This window comes from Mustela nigripes, chromosome 14 (genome assembly GCF_022355385.1).
Source record: "Mustela nigripes isolate SB6536 chromosome 14, MUSNIG.SB6536, whole genome shotgun sequence".
In the NCBI taxonomy this organism is placed as follows: Eukaryota; Metazoa; Chordata; class Mammalia; order Carnivora; family Mustelidae; genus Mustela; species Mustela nigripes.
The window spans coordinates 35,465,334-35,479,032 of NC_081570.1; the positions used below are offsets into that span (position 1 = coordinate 35,465,334).

The 13,699-nt window shown below is 48.8% G+C and overlaps 1 protein-coding gene across 2 annotated transcripts; it reads left to right on the forward strand.

Moving 5' to 3' along the window:
- Positions 1–209: 209 nt before the first annotated feature.
- AKR1A1 (aldo-keto reductase family 1 member A1) lies at positions 210–12,794 on the forward strand. Of its 2 annotated transcripts, XM_059374580.1 has the most exons (9): positions 210–368; positions 6,819–6,908; positions 8,886–9,005; positions 9,166–9,317; positions 9,947–10,142; positions 11,255–11,454; positions 11,699–11,771; positions 11,912–11,998; positions 12,633–12,794. In XM_059374580.1, exons 2-9 carry the CDS (start codon positions 6,825–6,827, stop codon positions 12,696–12,698), a joined length of 978 nt encoding a protein of 325 aa, XP_059230563.1. In that variant the 5' UTR covers positions 210–368; positions 6,819–6,824; the 3' UTR covers positions 12,699–12,794. The 2 variants fall into 2 exon arrangements, with proteins under 2 accessions (XP_059230563.1, XP_059230564.1); XM_059374581.1 differs by lacking the exons at positions 210–368; positions 6,819–6,908 and having other exon boundaries at positions 8,906–9,005; positions 9,147–9,317.
- The last annotated feature ends 905 nt before the right edge of the window (positions 12,795–13,699 follow it).

The window sequence follows — 13,699 nt, forward strand, 5'->3', positions numbered from 1 at the left end:
CTCCAAACCTGCGCAGTGAAGTGTGTCTAAACAGCCAATCCGACCAGTAGCAGCGGGAGGAGGAGATGGTGCAGGCTCGCAGCTCTGGCTTCCGCCCTCCCGCTTTTCAAGGGGGGCAGGGGTGGGGTCCACCGCTGCGCGTGATGCTGAAAGCCCGGCCCTCTCCCCTCCACCGGGTGGAGCTTCCCCTCCACCGGGTGGAGCTTCCTCTCCACCGCCAGGCTCAAGCCGGGTCCCTGCCTTTACCATTAGGCCAACTTTCCTTGCAGCCCACCGGTTCCGGAAGCTGAGACCTCTTGGATTGTTGGCAGGACGCAGAACGGAGCAGAGATCACACTGCCTTGTTCACGCTCTGTGCTCCAGCCGAGGTGAGTTTCTCCTGCTGCAGCCCCCAACTCCTCTTCCCTGCCCCGGAATAGACCAGAGAGCGGGGTCGCTGGAGGAAGTCGCTGGTTTCGGATGTGAACTCTGTGTGATCTTGGAAAATTCCGCAGTTTCTCTGGATCTCAGTTTTCAGACCGATGAAGTGAGTTTCTACGTCGGAACTGTAGTGAGGATTAAGTAAAATAAAGTTTTTAAAGCGCTCCGCAAGTTTTAATTGGCCCCTTCTTTTTGTTTGCTTACCACCATGATTTTTGCAGGAACTCTGGCCTTTCTGTGGGATTGCAGAAATACTTATGGAAATGGCCGAAGTGGGTTGACTTAGCTTACTTAGGCACCTGCCTTGGGTTTGGGGAAGTTAGGGCATGTTTTTCTGTTGCCTCAGACCTCTGTTACAGGGAGACCGGATGGAATCTGAACTGTCATCAGATGGAGTTACTATTAACTAACTCTTCCCTTCAGTTTACCTATACTCAGGCTGCAAGACCCTCTAAAAGAGTCTCGATGTTTCTGATCAAGCCTGTTACCTTCCCCAAGATCTCAGTTTTCTTATTTGTACAGGAGCAATCCCAGTATCATCCTGTGTGAAGCAACTGGTTTTTGTTTTGTTTTTCTGAAAACGGTAAAGTGCTTTGATATTTTCTGGAGACGATTCTTTCTAGGTTACCCAAGAAGGAAAGAAAGAAGGTGATGAAGGCAGGACTTCTTCAAATGTACCCCCCACCTAAGCTGTCACGCTCTCTCCGCTTTGCCATTGTGTGTGTGTTTAGTGTGTTTGTGTGTGTGTGGGGGGTGGGCTCACGTGTGAGTTTCTGTGTGTATCTATGGGGCAGGCACTCCAGGAGTGAGGGGCTCAAAAAGATGATATGCTCTGACCTGAAGGAGTACCCTGGTTTGTAAGGGAAAGAAGTATAAACCAACAACGGCACCTATGGGCACAGCTATGGGTGCATGGGAGCAGCAAATGTCAGCTGAAGGGTGAGCTGCCCCTAGCCAGGCCAGGCTGGGACTTTGGGAAGCAAAGTGCTCCGGGACTCAAGTAAGTGGTGGCTGGTTCTGCAAAGTCTGAAATCTGGAGTTCGCAATGAAGAGGTGGAAAAATGAGGAAGATGTGAGCCAGGTTAAGACAGGTATTACTAAGGAATGTAGACTTTATCCTGAAGGTTGGCAAGGACTGTTGGAAGAGTTTGAGCCCTGGGGTCACATGGTCAGTTAGTGAATGGATTGTGGGGAGAGTGGCCACACTGGAAGCAGAGAAATGGGTGGTTCAGAGCAGTAGCGGTCAGTGGAGGTTGATATGGCTGGGCTGGAGAAAGACTTAAGAAATTGGTATTTTAGGGGCGCCTGGGTGGCTCAGTGGGTTAAGCCGCTGCCTTCAGCTCAGGTCATGATCTCAGGGTCCTGGGATCGAGTCCCACATCGGGCTCTCTGCTCAGCAGGGGGCCTGCTTCCCTTCCTCTCTCTCTGCCTGCCTCTCTGCCTACTTGTGATCTCTCTCTGTCAAATAAATAAATAAAATCTTAAAAAAAAAAAAAAAAGAAAGAAATTGGTATTTTAAAATTCTTTTCACATACATCAAGAAGTACATGAAGTGTTCCGGAAGTCTTAGGTTTGACGATACAGTCCAGAGCAGACTATACCGTTTTTTTTTTTTTTTAAAGATTTTATTTATTTATTTGATAGAGAGAAATCACAAGTAGATGGAGAGGCAGACAGAGAGAGAGAGGGGAAGCAGGCTCCCTGCTGAGCAGAGAGCCCAATGCGGAACTTGACCCCAGGACCCTGAGATCATGACCCGAGCCGAAGGCAGCGGCTCAACCCACTGAGCCACCCAGGTGCCCCTAGACTATACCTTTTAAAAAAATATTTACCAATATTAACAGGATTTTTAACCCAGCCAAATAGACTAAATCTTGGCCACAGTTACATATTTAAAGTGGTTTTCCATGCTAGTTTCTTAGAAGTACAGATAAGGATATATGATCCTACCCATCACCTGTCAAAACCATAATCTGATAGATAATACCATTATCTATTTGGCAGAAATGCCACATGAGGGGCGCCTGGGTGGCTCAGTGGGTTAAAGCCTCTGCCTTCGGCTCAGGTCATGGTCTCAGAGTCCTGGGATCGAGCCCCGCATCGGGCTCTCTACTCAGCGGGGAGCCTGCTTCCTCCTCTCTCTCTCTGCCTGCCTCTCTGCCTACTTGTAATCTCTGCCTTTCAAATGAATAAATAAAATCTTTAAAAAAAAAATAAATAAATAAAAGAAATGCCACATGAACTGAAAAACATCATTTATTTATTTATTTTAAATATTTTATTTATTTATTTGACAGAGGGAGATCACAAGTAGGCAGAGAAGCAGGCAGAGAGAGGTGGAAGCAGGCTCCCCACCGAGCAGGGAGCCCCATGCGGGGCTCGATTCCAGGACTCTGGGATCATGACCTGAGCCAAAGGCAGAGGCTTAACCTGCTGAGCCACCCAGGCGCCCCGAAAAACATTATTTAGATGGCTTTTCAAGACCCCACAGATTACACCACGAACATGTTTGCTTTAACAAGTTGTTATCCAGGGCCTTGAGTCCCTGGTAAGAGAGTATACAGAAGAGCATGGGTTAGGCATTGTGCAAAGTGCTTTAGATACAGCATCTCTTTAAAATGAGGGAAGGGTGCTGATTCAAACTTTGGTGTGTGCAACCCCAGGCCTTGAACTGTTCCCTTTGTGCTTCGCTGCTGTATTTGACAAGTAGAGTTTTGGACATGCTGAGTCTTACATTCCTATAGGACATACTGGTGGGGATGTCCAGAGGGAGTTGAATATCCAGAACTGGGGTGGGCAAAATCAGTGCTTAATGTGGTAACTGAAGACATGAGCTTAACTAGGGAGTGGGAAGAGGACTGGGGACGGAACTCTGAGGGACACCGACATGTACGGGAAGTAGAAGAAAGGCCCATGCAGCCAGAGAACACTCATGTAAACACTGCTTCCTCTTTTTCCTGTGTTTTCAAGTTCTTGCATCCAGGCAGGAGCTATAGAGCCCTCCTCTAGAAGGGAAGATAACCCCAGAAAGAAGGAACATAGGTGTAGGTGCTGACTTGGGAATAATAAAACCTGGGTCCCCCTTTTTTTTTCTTTTAGTTTTTAATTTTTTTAAAGATTTTATTTATTTGACAGAGAGATCACAAGTAGGCAGAGAGGCAGGCAGAGAGAGAGGGGGAAACAGGCTCCCCGCTGAGCTGAGAGCCTGATGCGGGGCTCCATCCCAGGACCCCGAGATCATGATCTGAGCCAAAGGCAAAGGCTTAACCCACTGAGCCACCCAGCCCCCTCCTTTTTTAAAGAATGTGGAGCTTGGGGCCCCTGGGTGGCTCAGTGGGTTAAGCCGCTGCCTTCGGCTCAGGTCATGATCTCAGGGTCCTGGGATCGATCCCCACATCGGGCTCTCTGCTCGGCAGGGAGCCTGCTTCCTCCTCTCTCTCTGCCTGCCTCTCTGCCTGCTTGTGATCTCTCTCTGTCAAATAAATAAATAAAATCTTTAAAAAAAAAAATGTGGAGCTTGAACTTACAACCCCAAGATCAAGAATTGCATGCCCTACGGAGTGAGCCAGCTAGGTGCCCCTAAAACCTGAGTCCTTATATTTCCCCTCCCCACACACAGCCAGGTTTTCTTGTTCATGGGTAAAACCTCTCCCAAGTTAACACGAGGGTTTCTGAGTGCTGCCAGAGGCCAAGCCAGGCAGTTCCTTACAACTTCAGAGCCTGTTAAGGCAGGAGAGGGCTGGAATGCCAATGTGTGAGGCAGGAGATGAGGAGGAAGTCAAGAGCTGGCAGAGTCTGACTTCTGTCTCAGAGAAAAACATTTGCTCTCTCCTGCGGCCCCTCCATTCTCCCCTTTGGAGCTCTTGTTCTTTGAAGCTCTTCGTTAGGTGTTCCTTCTATGAGCCCTGCTCCCCCATGCCTCAGCCGTTTGGGTTTTCAGTTTCACCATCAAAAGAAGGGAAGAAGCAAGCATCAGGTTTCTTCCTTTTTGCCTCAGACCAGGCTTTTGTTCAGGCTTTCAGCCTTAAGTCCATGTGTAATTTCAGAGTTCTCCAATGTTTGCTGGGAAATCTGGGAGAGGCCAACAGTCCCCCTGTTGGGGAACGAGCCCAGGAAACCAGCCACAGACCCTGGTGGCAGCTGGCAGGCCAGTTCCTCCTGTGAAGTCCCTTGGGAAGTTTGTGTCCTCGGGAAGTTTCGAAACAGCATTGCCTTCAGTGATCTGCGGTTTGCTACTCAGACTGAGCATTTTTGCTTTTGTTCTAGCAGAAAAAGGCGGTCTCCATAACCAGGTTATGCTAGGCTATAAAATTCTTCCAGAGTCGGAAGCATTAGGAATGACAATTTTCATATGTGAGCTATACTTACAACTTATCTTATTTCCTGCTCTGCCATAATATTTTCAGGACTTGGAAACAAAGGTTATATTTATTAAGTTATTGCTGGCAATGAAATCAATCCAAAGGGAGTGATATCTCTAGTATTGATGAGATCAAGGGAAAAGGTTATTTCTACCTTACCGGCTCTTAGGGCGAGCATTCTTTCTCTTTTCTCTTTTGCTTAGATAATTCCTGTTCATCAAGGCTTGACTTGGGCACCTTGCTGGCTTAGTTGGTAGAGCATGCACCTTTTTTTGGGGGGAGCAGGTGTGAGAGGGGGAGAGAGAAAATTTTTTCCTTTTTTTATTTTATTTTATTTTTTTAGATTGGGGGTTTGGGGCAGAGGGAGAGAGAGAATCTTAAGTACCCACACCCAGTGTAGAGCCGGATCTCACAACCCTGAGATCATGACCTGAGCTGAAATCAAGAGTTGGACACTTTAACTGACAGCCATCCAGGCATCCCGAATGTGAAACTTGATTGTGGGGTTGTGAGTTTAAGCCCCACATTGGGTATAGAGATTACTTAAAAATAAAACCTTAAAAAAAAAAAAAGGCTCAGATAGTATCTCCAGGAAGCCATTCTTTTTTTTTTTTTTTTTTAAGATTTTATTATTTATTTATTTGACAGAGAGAGAGATCACAAGTAGGCAGAGAGGCAGGCAGAGAGAGAGAGGAGGAAGCAGGCTCCCTGCTGAGCAGAGAGCCCGACACGGGACTCGATCCCAGGACCCTGAGATCATGACCTGAGCCGAAGGCAGCTGCTCAACCCACTGAGCCACCCAGGCGCCCCTCCAGGAAGCCATTCTTGCAGGGTTGCTCTTTGCTTGTAGCCCTTGTACAGTTTGTGGTCCTGTCTTACATATTGTGCTGAAACCGACTGTCCTCATCACACCAGCCCATAAACTCCAAAATGGCAGGGACTCTATTTGAATATGTGTGTCTCTTAGGCCTAGCACAAGGCCCGGAACATTCGGAACATTGGGAACATTCGTCATATTTGTCATTTGCTGACTGAATGAGTATTCTTGGGCCATTTGGAGACTTCTGATTTTCAGAGCTCTCCAAAGAGGGGTGCTCCAGTCATCCATCTGTTTTGTTCAGTTGGAAATTTTCTTGTGTCTGTAACTTACTGCTTTCTGCTGTGTCTAATTCCCCTTCCTGGAAAGCCTTCTCCCCTTGGCTCTTGGGAAAGCCCAACTTACTCTTAAAAGCCAATGTCAACATTTCCTGGTCCTTGCCCTAACAGAAGTCATTTGCTTTTCTGTAGCGTGCTGTGATATGTGCTGTGAGGCACAGAACATAAATATTATGACTGTCTGTGTTGACCTGCCCTTTTCTTGCCTTTATCCATTGGTTCCTCCTTGGATCCTTCGTTCTGCCACTTCTCAGCTGTTGATTTGGGGGCAAATAATTTCATCTTTCTCTCTCTCTCTCTTTTTAAATTTAACTTCACCTCTCTTGAGTTTTTTGTTTTGTTTTTCATCTAAAAAATGGTCTGCTTACTGTTAAAGAGCCCACTCAGGCCTAGCTGCATGGCAATCAGACCTCTCTGTCAGGGACTAGGAGCATCTGTAGTTTCTGATAGCCTCCTGGCACTGTTCATTTCATCCTCAGAGAAGGGACCTGTCCTGAATCCTGTCTGTCACCTGGTCTCACTCAGACTAATAATGGCTTTAGTCAGTTTTTCCCCGGCCCGAGACGTTATGTAGTCAAGGCTGGGTACTTCAGGGAGTCACTCACCTTGGTCTCTTGGTATTGGAAGTCTCTAACACAGGCCTTTAGCCTGGCAGAAGGAAGGGCACCCAGGCCGGTGGTCTGGTTAATGTTTGTCCAGGAGCTCCTGGCCTTAGTTGGATCGGGCTACCCTGTCTTAGCTGCCCTCTGCTCACAAAGAACTGTGTTGTTTGTTCTGTCCGCTCTTGCTCCCTTTACCACCCGTGTTTTATAGGAGTCTTGACCAGTGAGGATCAAGCAGCAACACTGACCCCACTCCATTCTCTTCCCATCTGTGTTTCAGGGGGCAATGGCGACTTCGTGTGTCCTCCTGCATACTGGGCAGAAGATGCCCCTGATTGGACTGGGCACCTGGAAGAGCGATCCTGGCCAGGTGAGAGATGGAGGAAGGAGAGGAGGGCTTCTTATACCTCTGCTAGGGAAAAGGCAGAATTTGGGAGAGGGTCACTGAATTTTCTATAGCTGCCCCATTGCTATACTCCATTTCATGTAGTATCAGATAAGCCTGCAGGGCAGTGGGAAGAGACAAGGGAAGAAGAGACCAGCAGTGAGCCCTTGGCTTCCTGAGGTGATTTAGAGGAAGGACTGAGGGGCCCAGAAGGGCCAAGGGAATAGGGAGGAACCCTTTCCCTGATTGGATCTGCATTGAGTGCTGTGGCAGACATGGGACCCTGTGCCTGGCCCTGTGCTGCCCCCTAATACGGCACTTAATACTCTGTACTGTCATCCTTCTCCCTCTCTCACATGGGGCTCCTTAAGGGCAGGGCTACTCCCCAGTGCTCAGTCCAAAGGTAGGCACATGGCAGGTGTTGGGGTTTGAAGAATAGCTATGTCAGCTGCTCAGATCAAGGGTTAGCAAACTTTTTCTTTTCTTTTTTTTTTTAAAGATTTTATTTATTTATTTGACAGACAGAGATGACAAGCAGGCAGAGAGGCAGGCAGAGAGAGAGAGGAGGAAGCAGGCTCCCCGCTGAGCAGAGAGCCCGATGTGGGGCTCGATCCCAGGACCGTGGGATCATGACCTGAGCTGAAGGCAGCGGCTTAACCCACTGAGCCACCCAGGCGCCCCAGCAAACTTTTTCTTAAACTTTTTGGACAAGTGGCAAAATGGAGCGATTATGTATTTATGTAACCATTTAAAGATGTAAAAATCGTTCATAGGTGGAAAAAAAAAAAAAGGGCAGCTGCTAGCTGAAATTTAATAAACCCTGATACAGACTCTTCCAGCTTAGGGAGTGTGGGAATAGAGACCTGCTTTCCTAGGGTTGTCATAACTAGAGATGTGCTGCCTCCTGGGGTGGGGCATCTTCCCAGGGCTGCTTCCTTGTTCTTTGGAAATTTGAGTCAGAGTTTAGAGAAGTTTAGGGATTAAGTTTGAGAGGGAGAATTAAGTCTGGCAGGGAGAATATAACCTCTTCTCTCTGGGATTTAGGCTGGTATTTGTGGTGTGTTCTGCCTCTTTTCCCTTTGCTTTCCTTCCTCCCACAGCCTAGAACCCTGGAGCCAGGGTCTTTATGTCCTAGGCAGACACTGACATGGCCCAGGGGAAGTCCAGGAGCTAGGAAAGGGCAGAGGGAGGCGATCAGAACTGGGCAGCCAAGACGGGGGTGGGGGTATGGAGTAAGGGAAGTACATGAGGGGATAGAGGGAGAGCTGAGGAGAGGACATCTGGATAGTAAGAGCTGTACCTAGGCGGGGATCATAAATGGCAAGGCCCTGGCACCCTTGGTGCTGCTTCTGATGCCAGGTGTCTAGTCTGTTTTCTAGCAGATTGACTGACCTGTCCTACTTCTGTCTGCTTTCTTCTCTCCTGACAGAGGGCTCTGGGCCTAGCTTCCATCTCAGTGTTCTGCCTTCCTTAAATTGTTCCCTCTCTCAGAGCTCTTCTGCTTCACTGAACTCCCAGAGCTCAGTTGGTCTACAGGGCTCCAAAAGGGTGTCTCCGTGTGTCCTTAGCCTACAAATTATTTACCTGTGTATCATGTTTCTCTAACCAGCTCCTCCGGTCTAGAGAACCAGTCTCTATGACTTGCACTTCTGTTCCCTGTCAATGTATCCGTCCATCTTCTGGGCATCTAACTGGGAATACAATGTTAGTTTTCCTGGGCCACACTTAGATTGCTTGGGTAGGAGGAAATCTTGGGGGTTATTGGGTTGGCACAAAAGGTTTAGAGTCTCTGAAGAGGCTTCTGGTCCCCTAGACTAGAACCATCTTTCATCTTCTCACCCCTACTTTCTGATGACTGGAGTGGTATATTCCTGCCCCTCCCCCTCCCCCAGCAGTGTCCCTCAGGAGGTAAGTTTCTGGCTTAGGACAACAGCTGAAATCTCTGCTTCTCTCATCTGGCAGGTGAAAGCAGCTGTTAAGTACGCCCTGAGTGTAGGCTACCGCCACATTGACTGTGCTGCTATCTACGGCAATGAGACCGAGATCGGGGAGGCCCTGAAGGAGAATGTGGGACCTGGCAAGGTGAGGATACGGGCTACAGAGGGCTGGGGTGAGAAGGCTGGACGCCTGGCTGGAGGGATCCAGCAGCATCGTCCTTCTAAGTCCTCTCTCACAGAGGTGAGGGTGGGTGAGACTGGGTGCCCGTGGCTCCTCTCACTGTAGGCCCTGCCCCGTGGACCAGGCGGTGCCGAGGGAGGAGCTGTTTGTGACTTCGAAGCTGTGGAACACTAAACACCACCCAGAGGATGTGGAGCCTGCCCTCCGGAAGACGCTGGCTGACCTCCAGCTGGAATATTTGGACCTGTACCTGATACACTGGCCTTACGCATTTGAGTGAGCCTTGCCAGGGTCTTCATCCGGGCAGTCGGGTGTTGGGGGAGTCGTGTTAGTGACCTGTAAGGCACAGTAGCAGAACAGGAGGGGATCCTGCCTCAGCTCACCCCGGGAACCCAGCCTTCTGTGTTACTGTGTTGGGAGTTTAGCTACAGAAAAGGAGCGTAACCTCCCATGGTGGGTATCCCAGGGGCACGTGAGTGGTCCCTGCTGCTTCCTTTGTTCATTCCAGAAAATGCTAGCTTCTGCTGAGCTAGCCTGGGGTTGCAGTGGAGAATCAGCTCCAGCAGAGGCTGTGAAAGGAGCCTCACTGTCAGCTCTGTGCTGTCCTAGAAGCCGGTTGCCAGAGCCTGCAAGGAGGAGGAGGAAGAAGGAATTCAGAAAGACTTCTCAGAGGAGAGGAGAGGAGATACAGTCTGGGTCTAGAGAAAAGGGGAGAGGGAATGGGCATTCTATAGAGAGTAAATGCCTGGATCATGACCTGAATGGACGAAAAACCACGCTTGTTTCTTATTCTTGGCGTTTGGCCCTTTCTGGGTTTAGTATGAGGACACAGAGTGACTGGATGGTCAGGTAAGGCAGAAGCCTTGCATTTGTGCCCACTCGTTGGGGGGCTGTCTTTCACCTAGGCGGGGAGACAACCCTTTCCCTAAGAATGCCGATGGGACTATCCGCTATGATTCTACCCACTACAAGGAGACCTGGAAGGCTCTGGAGGCACTGGTGGCGAAGGGGCTGGTACGGGCACTGGGCCTATCCAACTTCAGTAGTCGACAGATCGATGATGTGCTCAGTGTGGCCTCTGTGCGCCCAGCTGTCCTGCAGGTGAGCATAGCAGCGCAGATCTGTTGGTTTTGGGGGGGTGTGTGTGAACAAAAACATGAGTGAGCAGATGATGGGTCTCCTCATGGAGATGGTTAACAAGTTTTCAGAAGTGTTGCTGTAGAAATTCTCTACATAGAGTAGGGCATTGGGGCACCTGGGTGGGTGGCTCAATCCATTAAGCGTCTGCCTTCAGCTCAGGTTATGATCCCAAAGTCCTGGGATCAAGCCCTGCATCGGGTTCCTTTCGAGCAGGGAGTGCTTCTCTCTCTCTCAAATAAATAAATAAAATCTTGAAAAGGAAGGAAGGGAGGTAGGTAGATAAGTAGATAGATAGATACTGAGTTAACGGCACTGGAATTAGAAAAGGGCTAGGGGCACCTGGGTGGCTCAGTGAGTTAAGCGGCTGCCTTTAGCTCAGGTCATGATCTCAGGGTCCTGGCATCAAGTCCTGCATCAGGCTCCTTGCTCAGCAGGGAGTCTGCTTCCACCTCTCCTCCTGCCTGCTGCTCTGCCTACTTGTGCTCTCTCTCTGTCTCTCTAATAAATAAAATCTTAAAGAAAGGGGGGGTGCTAAGAAGTCTTTTTGATTTGGGGCGCCTGGGTGGCTCAGTGGGTAAAGCTTCTGCCTTCGGCTCATGATCTCAGGGTCCTGGGACCGAGCCCCACATGGGGCTCTCTGTTCAGCTGGGAGCCTGCTACCAACCCCCACCCCACCCCCGCCTGCCTCTCTGCCTACTTGTGCTCTCTCTCTCTCTCTCTCTCAAATAAATAAATAAGTAAAATCTTTCAAAAAAAAAAGTCTTTTTGATTCAAGCACAATGAAAGTAAATGTGAATAATATACATATAAAGGGTAAGGTTATGTCAGGAAGAACAAGTAGTATGTATTGGTTTATATCAAATACAAGAACATTAGAAAGCTGAAAATATAGACAGACATTGAAGTGTGGTAAGAGAATGAAATGGACGGTGGAAGATGGAGAATGGGAAAAGTGGGCCAAGCGAAAGTGGGGCAGTCAGCAGTGCAAGATGGGCAGAGATGGTGCACCACTGGGTGGGACCCTGCAAGCTGGGCGGGGCCGGCCTGTAGTGGTGGATTTTTTCTTGTTTTAGGTGGAATGTCACCCATACTTGGCTCAGAAGGAGCTGATTGCCCACTGCCAAGCACGCGGCCTGGAGGTGACTGCTTATAGCCCCCTAGGCTCCTCTGATCGAGCTTGGCGTGATCCTGATGAACCGGTCCTACTTGAGGAGCCAGTCGTCCTGGCCCTGGCTGAAAAGTATGGCCGGTCTCCAGCTCAGATCCTGCTCAGGTACGGGCAGTGTTGGGGAAAGGAGGTGGGTGAGGGTCCCTGGGTTGGGAGGCCAGGGTTGAGGCCTTGTCCTAAATGAAGCTGCTAATGGCTGCCATGTAATTGGGGGGAAGCTAACCTGAGGCATGTCCCCTATTCCCCTGCGGCTCAGGGACTCCAGGATTTTTGAGAAGGCTGCGTGGTGAGGAGACAGTGCTTTTGAGGACTGACTCCTCTTCCTCATGCGCTTCAATCCCCACCTTAGGTGGCAGGTGCAGCGGAAAGTGATCTGCATTCCCAAGAGCATCACCCCTTCACGTATCCTCCAGAACATTCAGGTACTTGGTGGTGGGTTGTGTTGTCTTTAACCCATGGTGCACAGTCTGGCTCTGATTCTGCCTGGCAAGAAGGCAGTGTTCTGGAATATCAACTTCTGCACGCAAAACTGGCTTTCCTGACCCCCACTTCCCATCCCCAGGTGTTTGACTTTATGTTTAGCCCGGAGGAGATGAAGCAGCTAGATGCCCTGAATAAAAATTGGCGATACATTGTGCCCATGCTCACAGTGAGTATATATCAGCTGTCAGAGTTAGGGATGTAAGATTTGGGGAGGAATTCTGGCCCCAGTCTGGCCTCAACTTTGGTGGTCAGAGGAGAGGTGGGCTGTTGTTGGTAGGATTGCTGTCCTGGACACAGCGGGCTCCTTTTTATTAAGCTTAGGGAAATAGGATGGTTCGGGGTAAAGCATTATAGCCTGTGAGCCCCAGTCCTGCCTCGATATCTTGTGATTTAGAACAAGTTATTTCACTTTTACAAGCCTCAGTTTTTTGTCTATAAAATGATCCCAGTTCCTGCCACCATAGCAAGTTCTCAGTAAATGGTATAAATGAGAGGAACCTAGAAGGCTTTCTTAACCTTGGTAGAGGGATTGAGTTTGGGTTGAAGCCTGTTACAGATAAGAAAATAAATATTCCTTATTTCAGCTGAGACCTTAAGCTCTTAGGCTCAGGGGCAGGTATATAGAGGCTATGGTTTGCTGGAGTGCTGTCGACACTGGCATTCTCTGAGGCCCAGGTCCTGCACTACCATCTGGCATAGTGCTCTGTACAGGTGGTGATCAGACTGACTCAGGGAAAGATGCTATGTCTTTGGAATGTGAGCTCCTGCTAATAGAGCCATCTGTCTGTCTCTCTTTCCAGGTGGATGGGAAGAAAGTCCCGAGAGATGCAGGGCACCCTTTATACCCCTTTAATGATCCATACTGAGACCCCCCACTTCCTGGTTTCCTTTCCAGCTCTCCAGCTACAAGGTCCTCCCATGTGCAGAAAGGAATTAATAAAGCTATTGGAGCATCCACACTATTTGCTTGTCTTACTTGTCTGGTCAGACCTGAGATGGAAATTATTTCCTTTAGGAATGCTGGAATGAGCGACGCTGGATGCCACCTGCCCCAAGCCCAGACTTCCTTTCTTTTTTGTTTCTGGAGAAACGGATGTGTGGCCGAATGCCATTTCTAGTTTCTTGAATTAGGTACCTTGAGGGAGTAGCGCCTTCTAGTGGCAGCTCTCAGTGCTACATGTTGTCCCAGGTTTTTGAAGGTGAGAGATCAAGGTAGTAAGAGTCCTATGGTTTCCTGGCATTTCTGGGACTGGGTCTTCAGTTCCCACCCCACCTCACCCCCTTGTTCAGCACCTACTTTTAGGACTAGGAAGAGCCAAAAGCCAAAACTTCTGAACTATTCAGAAGTTCAGGAGTCCCAGGTTGCAAAATCAGGAAAGGTGGCTGTGGATAGAAGCATTCTCTCAGACACTTAAGTCAGTGTGTGTAGGCTAGCTGAAGGAGGTAGAGTGAGTCTGAAAACTTGTCACTCTGCACCTATCTTAAGGTCCTATCTTAGGTATTTTCTAGTCTGGCCAAAGGCCACTGAGGTTTTAGGAGGGTTTTTGAAAAATTCTTCTGAACCTAAGTCACGCAAAACTAATTTTAGATTTCCAGTGGCACCATTGCTCTTCATTCAAGTATTTATTGGGTATTTACTTGTGAGTTAGACACGATGCCGCACCCAGGAGACCCAGACACACAGGTCCCTACAGTTTAACGGAGCAGACAGACTTTAATTGCATAATTTGCTTAATTACACGTGGAAGAAGTGCTATGAAAAGCTCAGAGTGAGGAGTGTGCTGATTTAATCAGCTGAGATATGGAGGATGAATAGGGATTAATTAGTTAAAAGAGGTGAGTGGGAGTAGTCTTCTATGCAAATTAG